Source organism: Gambusia affinis, linkage group LG04 (assembly GCF_019740435.1).
Source record: "Gambusia affinis linkage group LG04, SWU_Gaff_1.0, whole genome shotgun sequence".
Classification (NCBI taxonomy): domain Eukaryota; kingdom Metazoa; phylum Chordata; class Actinopteri; order Cyprinodontiformes; family Poeciliidae; genus Gambusia; species Gambusia affinis.
The window spans coordinates 25,035,466-25,052,030 of NC_057871.1; the positions used below are offsets into that span (position 1 = coordinate 25,035,466).

General features: G+C 38.9%; 1 protein-coding gene across 1 annotated transcript; it reads right to left on the reverse strand.

The window, feature by feature from the left end:
- Positions 1–5,275: 5,275 nt before the first annotated feature.
- Positions 5,276–12,971, reverse strand: LOC122829357 (voltage-dependent calcium channel gamma-5 subunit). The gene is made up of 5 exons (XM_044113842.1): positions 12,748–12,971; positions 7,806–7,892; positions 7,380–7,520; positions 7,128–7,273; positions 5,276–6,420 (listed from the first exon to the last, which is right to left on the reverse strand). Exons 1-5 carry the CDS (start codon positions 12,941–12,943, stop codon positions 6,157–6,159), a joined length of 834 nt encoding a protein of 277 aa, XP_043969777.1. The 5' UTR covers positions 12,944–12,971; the 3' UTR covers positions 5,276–6,156.
- Positions 12,972–16,565: the final 3,594 nt, after the last annotated feature.

Sequence of the window (16,565 nt, forward strand, 5' to 3'; positions counted from 1 at the left end):
TGCTAGTCCCTCGATTATTCATCTTAATCAATGCGTAATTGGTCTTAGTAAGCAAAGAAGAGTGTCTCAGTCTCTTCAGTGAATCTTATTTCTTCTGTTCACAGTGTAAAATTCTCCGTCTCTTCTCTGTCCTAATGGAGTCTCTCCTCCTGCTCGTCACTCATGGATCCTCAGGAAACCGATCCATAAGTCAGAACAAAGCCATGCATTTTGATGCTCATGTTGCTCCATAGTTCAGAAAATTGACCAGATTCAGTAAAACCAATGTGATTTTTGGATTCAGCGCATCAAAAATGACGCTGAAACAGTTGGAAAAATCCCCAGACAATTATTATTTTTTTGGCTGTTGACCAGCGTTACGTTTTCAAATATAACTAATGGATAAATATGACACAGAGTGTGGGACTCACAACATTTATTTCACTCAAAGTTGAAATAAATGGTGAATAAATAAAGGATTTCTTGTCTGAATATCCTTTACAAGATGGAGACATGAAACAGAAACGCAGCCTTTTCCTCATGAGCGACATTAAAATAATAACCGGCAGGATCAGGTGAAGTGAAGCACGGATCTGTCTGCTGCAGTTACAAAAGACGCTCTAAGTGCAGACAGTGTCTGGAGCAGAACAGAGAAATAAAACCATGTGAGATGAAGCTACTAAAATAAAAAATAAATAAATAAATAAAAAGCAAACACATCGTCAGCCCCCAGGCTGTCAGAGCCTTGCTGGCAAGCTGTAGTTTACAGCAGCATTTCTTTTTTTTTTTTTTTCCTGACTGTCTTCTTCTCTTACAGAATATTGAAGACACAGAGACCTGTAGCTTATTTTAGAAGTAGTAATTAAGCGGAGGATTTATACGTCTCTGTTTTTCTGGCTAATAAAGTTACCAGCTCAAAGAGCCCAACGCAGATGTGTTGGAACTGTTATGCTTCAGAAATGTTTCCAGTCTTGGTTCTTTATAGTCATTAGCTTAGAGCAAGTTTTTCTTCCTTTGTTTTTCTCAGAGTGGTTGCTTCTTGCATCGGGTAGTCTTTGCACCTTACAATAAAGACAAGGAACATTAAAAAATTAAATAAAATTTAAATAAAAAACTTACCTTTCTTTATTCAACAGCTGGTTTGCACACACAGACGTGATCATCTCCCTGTTATGCTGCTCGGTTACCACACGGTGGCGTCAGAGGTCTGCTGTGTGAACCATCTGCTTCCTGACGATTCAGAATCCCTGCACGGTTGGATCGTTGGCAGTCCCTCAGTGGAGGGACTGAGGCGGAGTCCATATTGGAGGCCTGATGATTAACAATTCATTGTAAGTCTCCGCGGCGTTTAAAAGACGCGTTTTTCTTGGAGACAGACAGACAGACACACAGACAGATAGATCACTGAGATTTGTTAAACCTGCCATTTGTCATTTGGTTTTAATGAATAGTAAAAAAAAAAAAAAAAAAAAAAAGAATATAAAAATTTACCTTGAAAAATAAAAAGGCATAACTCGCAACTTTCTTCTTCTGTTTTGAAGTCGCAGGTATCCATGGTTAGTAATAATTCACCGATCTGATAATATCTGGTCACAAGGGGCAGATCTATCCGGTTTAATTCTATGCTTTGTGCTCTGAGTGCTGTCACGCCTTATTATTTATTTTATGTTTTATTTGAAATTCCTAATTGCACTTTCCAAACTATTTCACAGAAGGTTTGTTTCTATTCATTTTGACATGTTTGACCAAGGTCGTCAACCTGCTGTTTTTGTCTGTCTCCGTTTCCTTACGGTTTATGTCACACCGGCGGTTATTCTAGGAAGAGATTACAATGTGTTGTTGAATGGTGAAACAGCATCGACGTGTGTATTAATATTTTATGTTCTTTTGTGACACCAACGTGAAACTTTGGTGGAAATTATTTTCTTACTTGATTTAAAAGGAAATGGGCTCAATAGCTCCATCTAGTGTCACAACAATGACACTAGATGGAGCTATTGAGAAAAAAAACCCCGAAACAAAACAGAGAGCAAGAAAAGTCAACGCTGGTCAATAATTTAAAAAAACCCCAAAACACATTATGTATAATTTATGCTATTTATGTGGGGTTTTTTTCTCTTTCTTTTCTAGTCAGTGGAAAAAAGCCACTGTTTTTTCCCCAGTCAGTCAGTGAATGCGTAGCGCCTGTCTATCGTCCCAGTTCATCGGGTCAGTACCTCTCACTATGTCTGCACATCGTCCTTTCATGGAGATGAGCATTTTCCATTTCAACATTAGCACCAATTACGTCCCATTAACCCAGACGGATGAGTGCCAGCTCCCACAGTCACACTGATTACGGGCTCAATTAAACATATTTCATTCATGGCTAAATTCCAAAAACAAAACCCAGAAAAGTGTCAAATTAAAAGCAGACAACAGGCAGAAATGAGTTTAAAAAAATAAATAAATAAATAAATTCTGCACCAGTGATGCTTTTCTACTTGTAAGTCAGCAGATGGTGATATTTTTCTATTTTCTTAGCAACAGCTGAAATGTAAAGTTTTGGTGAAGAAGAAAAACCAAAAACATGTCGATACAGTATATATAAAGCAACAGATTTACTTTAGATATATATAAAAAAACACTTCTAAAAACAGTGACAGGATTTCGTTTTAAAGGTGTCTTCATGCAGGAAGTATTGAATAGGATCAGATCATGGAAAAATCCAGGAAAAAATAATTTTTACTCTATTTACTTTCAAATGCAGTAAAATGCTTTTGTTTAATCAATGAAAAGACGACTATAAAGCCTTTAAAACGTGTTAAAAAAAAAAAAGTCCTGGAAATACGCATATCTTTTAAGCATTAGCATGATTTAACACTGGTACCGTGATGTGTTACCTGTACAATAAGTCCAGTTTTGGAAATTTCTCTATAAAATATTCCAATCTACCGCAGTGAAACCTCTCCTTACACATGTGATCAATTCTTTTGTTTCCTTGCAAACCATTTTGAGTCTATCAGGTCAACTTTTACTTCCTGCACGCGACCCGTCCATTTCTGTTCTTACTTTGCTTTGAGGCTGTTTCATTTGCAGGTTTTAAAGAGGTGGTCAGACAAATGAAGCCCTCTGGTTGTTCTGCAGATGACATCCCTGCACGGCATTTTAAAGACGTTTTTCCCCTCAAAAACTCAAAACTCTCATTCCATTCGAAGATACTGGAGAAAATAGTTTCTACCCACTCGTATGTATGTTGGGAAACTTATGGCATCGTGGGGGGTTTTCCAGTCTGGTTTCGAATATTTACATTACTGCAAAGTTTAAGCACTTTAACAGGTTTTAATGAGGTACCTTCATCTAATGGTTCTGGAAGCTCTCTGATTGTTGTGCCTTTAGATGTTAAAGCAGCGTTTCATGCTGTTGACCACAGTTTTTCATATCTCTCGCTTAGAACACTGGAATGGATCCATTCATGCTTGAGTAACAGAACGTTTAGTTGTAATATTGAAAATGTTCTGTCCACCTTACCCCTCCTTTCTGAGGGGTTCCTCAGGGTTCAGTTCTTGGTCCTCTTCTTTTTTTCTTTACACTCTGCTTCCTTCACTCTCTTTTCAGACATAATCAGATTCACTGCTGTACAGATGTCACGTTTTTGGAGTGATGAGGCATACCTCTCTGGGGATAGTTCTTTCCTGCTCCAACTTTACAACACAGAAGTCCACCAAACAAAGTCCATAAAGACGTGGATGTGCATGTTGGACGAAGCTGAATCCCAGCCTGACAGAACAGCTTTGGGATAGAGAGTAGACTGTGGTTCAAGTCATACCATCATCTTGCAGACCACCATAGAAGAAGATTTGGAGCTGTATTACATCTTCATCTTTATATCAGAGCTGAGATGTCATTTAAGTTAATATGTGCGTAAATGCAAGCGACCCAATACTTTTGGCAACACGGTACATTTCATTTGCCCCCATATTTCCTGTAAGAGCAAAACACAACTTTCAATATATCCACAATACCTTAGTTATTGATTGAATACTTATCCAAAAGTATACCTGAGTCTTCTTATGTGGTCAGCATACACAAATCATGCTTTTTATTGTCTTTGTCATAATGTAAGAACCAGAGGCTTTAACAAGACACGATGTGTGTTAACGTTAAAATTGTAGGCACACTCACCACTCCAGTAGGTGGCGGTAGCGCACAACAAAACATTTTTATTCATTTTTTATTTTATTTTTTGTGTTGACTGCCAACAAGGAGCTGAAATAGTCAAAGAGAAAACAGCCACCATTTAGCAAATCACATAAATTTTATTTAGTCAAGTCTGTACCATCCAGTTCACATTTAACACTGTGAATATGTTTGACTATGATACCATGTACTTATATACTACATGTCAGCTTAACATTACGCAGAAGCTCACACTGTTGATGTGACTCAAAGCAGCTGTTGGATACACGGCAGACGGAGCTACATAGGTGACACAGTTTTTACACACACACCGCCATTTATACAAAAAGGAGTTTATGTACACGCCGATAATTTAACATGTACAGCGTTTAAAATGAGCAACTTTATTTATTTTTTTTCCACCTACCAGAACGGTGCTTGAGAGCGAGAGTTGAACTCGGCGCGGTTTGTGATGCACTGAATGTGTCGCGTTTCAGCGACTGAATGCTACAAACCAGTAATTTCACGTGGCATTCACACCATGCAACATTATATGGTAACAATAATTTAAATAAAAATACTGAACTAACGCAAAATGATTGCACGAGACTAAATATATGTGTCCAGTGAACGCTTGCGGCTGCATTAAATGCACACATGTAGGCATGATACATCTGTACGTCCCGATGTTACAAGGTGATCCCTTATAAAAATACGCCTCTGTAATTTGGGTTAATACTGCATACTATCCCGTTTGGGGAGGTATTCGAAGCAGGAAATCTCTCTTAGCAGTGTTTTCTTTCGGCACGTCTTACATTCACGACGATTTTATATGAAAACAGTTCTTAACTCCACCTGACGCAATCGCATTCCACTTCAAACACGAGTAACCACACGTGTCCCTGCGGTCTTATCCCGCTTGCACCATGAGAACAATGTATGCATGCATGCATGTGTCATGCATGGTCTTATGCATGTACATGCATACATGCATACATGCATACATGCATACATGCATACATGCATACATGCATACATGCATACATGCATACATGCATACATGCATACATGCATACATGCATACATGCATACATACATACATACATACATACATACATACATACATACATACATACATACATACATTAGTTTTGCAAGTACACATAACAAGTATGCCTAAATTGAAACAGTCATTCACAAATTCAAATAACAGCCTTAATGCACCTTTACATGAGTCGTTTAAAATGCAAAACCCATAGTTTCGTCTCCATGCCAGTGCAGCGAGGTTAGAAACGTTTCTATTTCTGGAAGTTGACCGAAGGTCTGTCAAAGCATGATAATGAAATACTCTGAGAATAGAAATTAGACAATAATTCCATAAATATCAGTCACCACTTTTCAAAACCACTCCTGTCATGTATGCCCGTAAAACTACTTGCTTATATAAAAAAGGGAGTTTTATATAATAAAGCTGATTTTACGTGGTGTGAGAGGATCTCCGCAGAGTTGTGCTACTCAAAACGTTTGTTCTGAAATGTGGTCCTGAACATAATGTAAACATGCTAGAAAAAGAATCTGCATGACACATTTGCAGCAGTAAACTGGAGCTTGTAAAGAAATTTCATGATTTTTTAATAAAATAAACTTTCCTGAGAAAGTCTCCTTAAAGTCGGTAACAAGAACGATTGGTTAATGCTTTCTATGTAAACTTCCCAGCCATATGTTTGGATTTTGTTGTGTGTGTGTAACATGCAAAGTCTGCACGGGTCATTAAATAATCTTCCTCTTTCATCCGAAGCACATAGAGTAGCCTCATGCTTTGCTTTCTTCCAAACCCAAAACTCAAAGCTACGAACAGAGCAGTCGAGAGAGCAAAGAGAAATGTTATGAGCATCCAAAGCGAGGAATTTAAAATGGATGATATCAAATTATTTGACAACTAAATGCCAAAGCGTGGGCAGAAAAAAAAAATCAAATAAAATCAACCCTCCCTCCCCCCATCGATGTGGGCCCCGCTCCTCAGCAGGGTGAGGAGGACATTTGTTCGTACTCTGGACATTTGAGGAGGGCGGGGTAGTTGGAGGAGTTCATCTGCAGGGAGGCCTCGGAGGAGATGGAGGAGGGGCTGCGGCCACGTCCCGCCCAGGCGTCCGGGTGGAGGAACTGGCCGGAGTAGTCTGAGCAGTTGCTGAGGCGGGGCCGGTAGAAGCCCTGATGGGGCCGGTACATTTCCTCCGCCGTGTATCGCTTCATGAACAGGTACACCGACATGACGCCCGCCGTCTGGAAGAGCCAGGAGACACACAGGACAGTCAAGGTCGACCTGGGCAACCTTGTCTTGAACGTTAAAGACAATGTTGACGTCTGAAGCCCAAGTCAAGACCCAAGAGTTTAAGTGACACTGCAGTCAAAATTCAAATAACTTTATTATTATTATTATTATTATTGATACAGTTGATATTTGCATTCGGCTCCCAACTTTCTCAGGATTTCTGGGTATGCCTTTACTAGCTCTGTCTGTTCTTCCTTACAGAAAGCCCCAGCTGATTAAGTCTACATGATGTGCAAATATTTTCAACTCTTGCCACAGATACTTAACTGGATTCAGGTTTGGCCTTTGACTAGACCATTTTAACACATGCAAATACTGTGTGTTTGATGCACACCCTCCTGTTGTACTTCTTTTTGTAAGTTTAGAGTCAATTTAATACTCCATACTTAATTTATTTATTTATTACAAGCAATTTGTTACATATTGGCCATCAAATGGGGGATAGAGGCGCATTTCATTATGTAGCATAAGCCTCTTATTTTTATTTTATGATGATGCCATTTTCATTTATGGTACTAATTTGTGTTGGTCTGTTAAACAAACTCTGAATATTTAACATCAGATGTGCAAAACAACAAGGGGCATGAAAACGTTTGCAAGTCTCCGTGAAACAGAAACATTGGCAACCAAGAAAGAAACGGTTAGTTGTGAAGTTTACCTCTGTCAGCAGGAAGGAGATGGCAGCGAACGCAAAAGACCAGCCGTACTTGTAGCTGAAGTAAGCCTCGTTGGTTTTCGTCCTGTTTAACATTTCGTCATTGATGTTGGAGATGTACAGAACCAGACCGACAACCAGAGACAGACCTGTGGGACGCCGTGAGGCGGGTCAGTGACACGTCTTGCAGAAATCGTGATCACTGATTTGATGCAGACGACGGTACGCGTTACTGTTGCATTCTACCCGAGGTACCTGAGAGGATGAAGAAGATTCCGGAAACAAAAGCCAGGATAGTGCGATGTGGTCGGATATGGCCGATGTTGCTGAGCACGAAGCCGATGAACATGAAGAAGAGGCTGACCAGAGGAAAGGGTGTAGCAGAGCGGATCATCTCTAAGACGACAGGAGAGAAGTTTTTTTTTTTTTTTTTAAAAGTCCATCTGAGAGGAAGAAGTTTAAAGATTTTGAGTGGTTCGTTCCTCTGTCATCTATTAAAACAACACGACTTTCTTGAAGATTGACTTCCTAGTAGGTCTCATTGGGTTTTTGCGTTTACATCCAGGAAAACCAAAGTCTTTTTTTGGGTTACTTGACCCAGTCTGAACTCCTTTTGAAACAAAATCCAGTTTGGATTCATCCTGTGGGTAGTTTGAAAAGTTTGAGTGAGTGAATACTTACTGAGCACACTGACGGTGGACTCAGACGTTATCTGGACATTAGTAGGCATCACATACTCAATGGTAAAACACCGGCCTTTCTCTTCGCCTGAAATCAAGGGAAAAAAAGAAAGAAAAGCTTTTCAATTCAGATTAACGTGAATCAGGAAAACTTTTCGTAATTGACTGCACAATTGTGCCTCCCGAATGAGACAAAGCCCGACTCAGCCTCGTTGGGAAACGTTTAGCATTCACCTACGTTTTGCTGGATCGAGAACATTTTGTGAAATCTGGGTGAGAGAGCTTCTATTTATGCCATCTGTGAACCTGCAGGAAGTGATGTTGAAAAGAAATATCATCTCTACAGGCCAGCTGATGTAAGGCGCAGCTTCGGCTGTCAGTATGTGCTTGAAGAAAACCCAATATTAGAATTTGACGCCTTCTTTTTTTTATTCGCACTAAATGTGTTTCCTTGGCACTTTAACTCCAAACGCAGCGAGGCGCCAGAAGAGGTTAGGTTTGGTCATTCCACATATCTAACCAGCTTTCACAGCATGGATTCATGAATTAAAAATGTACAGCTATAAATTAGCACGCTGTAGTTTTTTGTTGTTCACTTTGTGCTATAAAAAAAATTGTCATTAAAAGTATAATCAGTATAATCAGGGAGCTATAAAGGCAGAAAAAGTGATTTATAAGATTTCTAATAAGGTTCGTTCTCCCACACTTCAAAACCGTACATGTTGTGTTAGCTGGTCTCTGCAAGTTGCTCCTCTTGCGATTGTGTGACTGCATAATTAATAGTGTAATCAAAGTGATTCACTGCATTTGTGAAGTTCTAGAAACCTTTATCACAACCGTGGACGTGTCCTGACTCAGTCAAGAAGCTGCATGCTTGTTTACATGTGAGCCAGTTAACCAGAGTAAAATAAATCCGTAAGATGGATTTTAATGGCGGATGTGAACTAGACCTGAATTAGAGCAGGCCCTAAAAATCCGACTAGCCCCATTTGAGGCCGTAGGTATTGTGTCTGAGCCCGAACAGACCCGGGCCAGAAGTAAACTAGATATGTTACTTTAATTATTATTTTATTTTAGACCACCATTTAAGTAGACAGTGTACCTTTCCCTGTTCTCAGCTTTTGTTTAATGTCTTGCAGCTCCTTCTTGTGGCTGGTTGTAGCTGCAGGGTGGGTCAAGTGCAAATCCTCTGGGATGTGATTGATGAGAGCAGAGCCGCATGCACACACTGTTTGTTACAGTCTGATTAACCTCTGCTCCCTACCTACTTTCATTTCCACAGGTCAAACCATCGACTCTATTTACACTATAATGAGTAGATTCAGACAACTACATAATGTACGTTATCATTTGTTTTTCTCTGTGCTGTACATTGCAGGCTTATTAAAACCACCACAGAAGCCCAACCCAACCCATCAAGAAAATAATTCTGGCCCGACCCGGGTTGGCTCAGGTTCGGGCTTGAGCCATATATCTAAACTCTAGTGTGAACATCTGACCAAAAAGGTTTTAATTGGTGATTCTGGGTCAAATACTTACCAACACAGTAGCTAAATGGCGAATAAGGCCACTCAATATCCTCTAAAAGATTCACTCTGGGTAATGTGTGTGGCCTACTGCTGAGCATGACCTGGATAGTCATAGGATAACATCTGTTATCGAATCACAGCTGGATTTGGATGCAGGTTTACTATGACTAAGTGATTAAAACAGGACAAGTCAGAGGTTAATGAAGCTGTACAGTGGAAAATTGGGCCCAGTCAATATTTTTTCTTTTCCTCTTCTCCTGACATCTTCACTCAATATACCATGTAAAAAACAGACTAATCATGATGTTGGTAAACCTGCAGATGTGTGGGTCATAGCTGAAAAACACACAATGCTAGCAATGTCAGCAGGATAAAAGAAAAATGATTACTTTTATAATGAACGTAAAGAGAGTTAAAAAAGGGACCATATTCCTTTCCTCGCACATTACAGATCAAACTTAATTGGATAAAATGAAGTGTAATTAAAAGCACTGCATGCTGTGTGTGTGTGTGTGTGTGTTTTTTTTTCTTAAAGTAGTAGTAGATATACTTTTTTAACAGGGTGAACCTCTTTGTATTTGTGTTCTTGTTTATGCTGGATTTTCTTGGAAAACATCCCCGTTCCATTAAAGTTTGGGAAAGAAAAGCACGGCGTGTGATTTAAAACGGGCAAGATGTACCAGCATGAAATCGACTGCAGCTGAACTGATCACTCCCCGCTGGGATGAAAACCCACACAGTCAACAACACACGCGGGGAAAAAAAAACAAAACGAGAAAGAAACACTGTTATAATGAACTGACTGAAATCTACAACACATGCTTGCAACGTTTGTGCTGCAAACTAAAAAAGAGGCCTCATCTCAACATGCGAGTCGCTCTCATGTAACGTTGTTTGTGAGAAAATGTGGCCTGGTTTGAAATTCTCGCTTGCTGGTTACGCTTTCCAGGACGTGTGAATTTAGCAGCACATTTGAAAGTTAAATTGTGGAGTCAAATCGGACATCGAATTGGCCGAAAGATTCGTCTTCGTCGGAAACGGAGCAACAGACGTCGTCTCTGAGGAACTGGTGAGTGATAAACGTGACCCGTTTCAGGTTATTGGTATAAAAATGATCTAAGGTGACAGTAGTCACATCTGGCGGTTACACCTTCTGACAGATGTAAACAGCCTTATTTACTATTGAATATATGTGTTGTATTGAACTGAAGTTGTCCCTTGGGAACAACGATGGAGCTGATACTCAGTGTGCAGCTTACGAGGTGAACAGCGTAATAAATCCTTCGAAACATGAAAACGAAAATTCATCCCTCTTGTACTAAGGTTGTTTGCTTGAAAAAAACAATAACAAAGTTTGAGTTTAAATTAGCTGAAACTAAAATCAGAAGCGCAAGACCAAAGAGAAGCACATGAAGCCTACTACTGCGTGTCACATTATGAATCGAATTAGTGGGATAAAAAACATTTTGATCATTTGCAATTCTCATTTATTGAGACACAGACGTGCTACAGGAGTACAGTTTCCATAGTTTGTAGAAAATGTGATACCTGGTTTATTCTGGGAAAAAAGTTGCCTGGAGGATTTTGTCTCTAAGAAAAGATTCAAAACTAACAGTTAGTGCTCTTGAAAATATCCAGGCGTGCATTTTATAGCGCTGCAGTTGGAGGGGAGGAACAGTAATCTTTACCATCTAAAGCCATGCATTAAATAACTACAATAATTACAACTATCTATCTTATTGGAAAAGTTCAAAGGAACAAGAACATGTTTTTTTTCTTTTCTTTTCAGTATCAGTCCAAGGAACTTCAAGAGGCACAGATTGTAAGTCAGTCATGGGTTAAGCTGTGAGGAGAAGAAGTCATGAGCAACCATCGATCAGCCGGAGCCGGAGTAAAAATAGCTGCGAGAGCAGAAGCTCACACACATGCATTAAGGTTTGAGCGGCTGGTTCACACGAGGAGCAGAAAGCGAAGAAGAAGAGAAACATGCTCAAGTATTCAGCGGCTTCAAACAGACGCTGGTCTTCTGTACCTGCAACGTTCCCGTGGAAAAAGAGAAGAAAGGAAATAAGAAAAGAAACACAGTTGAGAATGTGGAAGAGATATATTGGATTAAAAAGTAAATGCTTCAAACGAGATTGATTTAGTGATCACACGTTCATATTTCAGACTATTTAAACTAGGTTTCTAATTCTCCTCCTCTTCCTTGTCCTCAGCCCAACATGAAAGTTTGAAACTTTTAAGCTGTGAGGTTATGGAATAGCAAATAGGCACTGTGTTGTAAAAACAACGTGTGAGTCACCACTAACGAAGGGGTTTGAGCTGTTTGTACAAAAACACTCACAAAAATGTTTATTGTGCGACAAAGTTTTCATGATATGAAATAACAAAAACATTTGTTTTTCTCAAATTTTTCGCTTGGTAGTATATTGGATATTTCCGTTAGATGTCACCATAAATTCTTCCAACTGTATAAAAGGCAAAAAGGGTAACATAATGTCATTATTTAAATGCCTAGTGTGACACATTTTGATGTGCCGTACCATCCTTATAGAGAAAAAAGGAGATGTTTTTACAAAACCCTTAAACACAAAATTTTTAATAATTTGAAAAAGTTACACATTTCTGCACTTTGAGTAACCGGGTTGGAAACTGTTGTTAACTGAGCGTTAAAAAACAGAAAAGAAAAGTAAGTAAAATGAGATCTACCCTGGTGTGTAGTGGTGGGCGTTCATCTTATCGTTTATAGTTTATTGTGATAAATTTCCTATGATTTATCGTTATCATGATTAATTTCAATAATGATGCTTAAGACCCCCCAAAACTGTCCATTTGGTCCGGAGTGATAATTCTGCCATATTCTCCACTGTTTCTTTAACGAGGGAAGAAATAGATATCAATTAATTTGAAAATATGATTAAATGCTGTTACTGGGAGCATTTCAGTGATAGGAATCACACTTCTCTAAGTGACTGGTGTGTTTGTGTTTGTGGGGCTGTAATTGCTGTGACACACTCACAGTCACACAGTTGCCTGAAATAGAAGAAATAAATAGTTGTTATTGTCTCTTTTATCATTATCACAATAGTATCGCAAAAATATCTGGATAAAACTTTGAATCCATGCTGCCCACCCCAGCTGCTGAGTTAAGTTCATGTTTTCACAGGAATCAGTGACTATAAACGTCTGAAATGTTTCTTTTAGTTTTCGTGTTTGTTCTCCGCCTCACTAGATGTTCTGCCGGTTGCACAGTTATCACTTAACACGTCGTCTATTATCGCTTCCTGGGTGAAATGAAATAAATAAATAAATAAAATAAAAATTCACCCAACTTCAACATCAGTTTGCACTTAGGAGATTCACTTCAGCGCTTTGCTTCATGTCGTCGCTCATTCCGACTTCATGCTAACTCACCAGCGAGGAAGCAAACCCTCCAGAGGCCAGAGTGAAGCGACATGCGCATCTCGGTGCTCTGGTTGAGTGGAAGGATGACGCCCTCCTCCAGGTAGAGCCAGTAGTCGGTGCTCACGGCGATCCCCAGCAGGCCGAGGCCGCAGACGGCGAACACGCTGCTCAGCAGCGTCAGCACCTTCCTGCCGCACAGGCTCATGCCGCAGCCTCAGCAGCCGCGGAGCGCAGCTGGCAGAGAGGAGGAAAGGCAGAGCAGTCACACACTGACGCTAATGTTTACCAGGAAGGGACACACCATCGTGTGAGGTTGGCTTTGAAATAACTATTGGAATGTTGTTTGAAATAAAAGATTTAATAAATGTAGAAAGGTTTCCTCCTTGGTTGTGTCCTGTTTGTCACATTGCTCAGGAATACAGGGGGGAAGCAAAGAAAACAACTATTGAAACATTAGCTAAGTTACCAAAAAGATATTTATTCAGAGTTATACTTTAAAATGTAAAAACATTATATATATTTATGCATCTATAAAATACTGAGAATGATGTATAAAGCATTGTACAAAGGTTATTGGTGTGAAACAGTGGAAAAAGTTGGACGATAATCTTGATTTATCTTGGTGAGCTTTAAAAGATCCTCAAAGTGTAAAATTATAAAAGCTTATACTGGTATGTAGAAGTATGCATATAAAGTGCATGTATATCTGTTTATACTTGCATATTTAAACATGAACGTGTGTACATGAACAGTTATATGTTGAATAGAGTCAGCCTGTCCTGTTTTTGGTAAATTATTGGTTTATAAAACATCATTTCATTTTGTTTCCTTTTTTTTTTTTTTTTGAAATGCTGTAAATTTACCAAAGTAACACAAATCTGAATCTAAAAAAATATTACAAGTGCAATTTATTACTCCCTCCTGCCCTGCGCAAACAATATTAACTCTTATTTCTTAAAAGAAAAATTAATAGTAAGAAGCTCAATCAATATTCATGTTATCAAGTTTATCTGTTCTACTTTATTAGTTTCATTCACAGTTATAGTTGTGATTACACACAGAAATCTGTAGCAAATGGAGAAAAGGCAGTGCATACAAGAAGGGATTTGTAAAACTTAATTAAGTTGAATAATACAGTGCAGCACCAGAGGGTTAAGTGGCTAATCTTTATTAAAACTGATCGTTGCATGTTTTTCTAGCCAGCTAAATCATTTTATCGCTGTCATGAAAAGATTGCAGCATAAATCATAACACTGATTAAGAACCGGAGCTCGTCTCTTTTGTTCTTTTTTTTTCTTAAAAATAATGCACTCTTCCTAAATGAAGTAAGTAAATATAAAAGATAAAAAAAAGGACAGTGTGAAAAATGTGCCGTCATGTGATTGTGTGTGGCTCAGCTGGTGGCTTTAGTCAGCATTTTTCCGGAAAGCGAAGCCGGAGCCTGGCAGGCTGGGTGAAAAGAAATGATTTCACGTAATGAGTTCTCAGTGTGCCGCCGCAACTGCGGACGCCGCGAGGCTGGGAGGACGCAGGGGAACGTGTGAAAGGGTTTTTGAATCTGTCATTTCACATCTGGCTCTCGGTGGATCAAGGTTTTGTATCAGGACAGAAAACGAATCCCCCCGACAGACTAGAGCTGATGTGTTTTCATATAAGTGCGCTCTGAGACGTGTGAGCTGGTGCTTCGACAAAGAGGAAAGATCAGCAGGAGAGATGAGGGGTGGAGAAAAAGGTATTTTGAGAACATTTTGAAATATATACATCTGCAATTATAAAAAGAAAGAAAGACCGGAGGGTAAAGAAACCTTTGTTTACAGGGGCAGTAGCCCAGGGCTGCATTTTTTGGCGGGTTTCAATTTTAGAGTTTTTTTCTTTTTTATTATTATTATTGAATATGTGTTTTGCGAACATTGTGTAAGTAAAATTGTGTAAAAAAACTCACAGGGTCATATCAAAACTAAATATAAAAAAATAAAATAAAATTATAGTGCATTCTTTTTAGAACAACATGGAGCCACAGCCACATTAAGACTACCATGCATCAGTATGAACTCATGCATATGATTACTTGTTAATGTACGATAATTTGTATTAGTCAATTAATTCTTTTTTTTGTGTGGATGAGGCACCAAAGCTTTCTCCAGCCCAGGGACCCACATCTTTGTGAGTCCGGCCCTGCACGCAGCCCATAATTTAATCATCCAATCGATGAATATCCAACTTGCTAAAACCTGTTTTACAGGAAGACATCAGTTTAATTAAGTCTAAAGTGAGTTAAAACAGTGGTTTGATACAACAGAATCTTTTCACATTATACATCCAAAAACTTAAGTATAGACACATTATGTATATGATTTTATATGACAGAACACAAATAGCACATATTATGAAATTCAAGGAAAATGCTGAATGGTTTAAACAGTGAAAAGTTAAATAGCCTAGGCATGAACTCTTACAATCTCATACCCATTAATGAAACCCAACGTTACGACTCTCTGTAGAAGTCATCTAACCAGTTAATCAACTTCTGTTGTCCAATTTAATTCAACATTATTGTGATTAAAGAACATTAGTGAACAAACAGCAGCATACTGCTGGCAGGTCGGGGAGAAAGTTGTGGAGAAGTTTAAAGCAGGACTAGGTTGCAAAACAAAACCTGGATGTTTCATAGAGCTCTGTCCAATCATCATCTGAAAACCCAATGAGAGCGGCTACAGCTGGAAACCTGCCAGGATGTGGCCGTCACTCTAGGATGACAGGAAGGAAAAGAACAACATTAATCAGAAGAGGCGGCCATTATGGAGACTGGTAAATAATGGAGCAGCCAAACACACATCCACAGCTGAGGTGGGAGGGATCTGTAAGTGGGACAATTATTATTCCACAGATCTGTCTTTTACGAAAGAGTGGAAAGAATAACAACATTGCTGGACGAACCACATGAGACACTTTGCTTTAGGTGTGTAGAGGACAAATCAGAAGTGTGGATGGAAGGGTAGATAATAGCAGGGTTTAGATCAAAACGCAGTACTGTGTTAGAAAGAACCAAAGAATCTAAGAATTTGTGGTCAGGTTTGAAAATTGATGTTCATGGATGTGCAGTCACCAACATGGCAGAGCTTGAGATGGTTTTGCTAGATGAATAGGTAACATTTTCTCTGTTCAGATCTGGAAAGTTGGTGAGAGACACACTAATAAAGCTGAGGCTCTAATTACAGCAAAAAAAAAAAAAAAAAAAAAAAAAAAAATGAGACACCTATTTGAAAAAAATTATTGAAAAAAAAAAATATATTTTCACAACTGTGAACCTACCTTGTGTTGTTCCATCACAGAAAATCCTTCTAAATTACACAGACAGAGCTCAGGTTGTATACATAATTTATCAGGAGATTGTAGGTTTAGCACTCAGTTGCAGAGTTACTGTATCTATTGTAGGAAAGTCTGCATAAACAATGATTTCACTATAAGTGAAAGCACCAGGATTAGGGTCAAAGGGTTATAATGAAACAACAGCTATTTGTGGCTGTGGTGCAATCACAGACCTCTCTCACTTTCTCCAGCTTTATTGAAAGCTATTTTGAATCAAGATGCAACATGATGGATTTTTTTCCGTCTTGTATGCTGCATTCGCCCAAAAGGCAGTTTTCAGTTCAACAGCGCAAAAACCTTTCCTTGCAGAGGTCTGCACAGTTCATGCCCTTCCAGATGGAAATCATCAGAAGTGTTTTCAGGCAATGAGCATTTATTGTTTCTAAATAAAAATTTATTTATTACATCAGGGTAGATGTAAACTAGATTTATATATGTAACAAAGACGTTGCAGCTCG

Excerpts from the sequence above, each read along its gene's own strand:
- LOC122829357 (XM_044113842.1), bottom strand. The coding sequence starts at position 12,943 with ATGAGCCTGTGCGGCAGGAAGGTGCTGACGCTGCTGAGCAGCGTGTTC. Across the intron at positions 7,274-7,379 it reads AATCTTCTTCATCCTCTCAG|GTCTGTCTCTGGTTGTCGGT; the intron begins GTACCTCGGGTA and ends GGCGTCCCACAG. Across the intron at positions 6,421-7,127 it reads TCTCCTTCCTGCTGACAGAG|ACGGCGGGCGTCATGTCGGT; the intron begins GTAAACTTCACA and ends TGGCTCTTCCAG.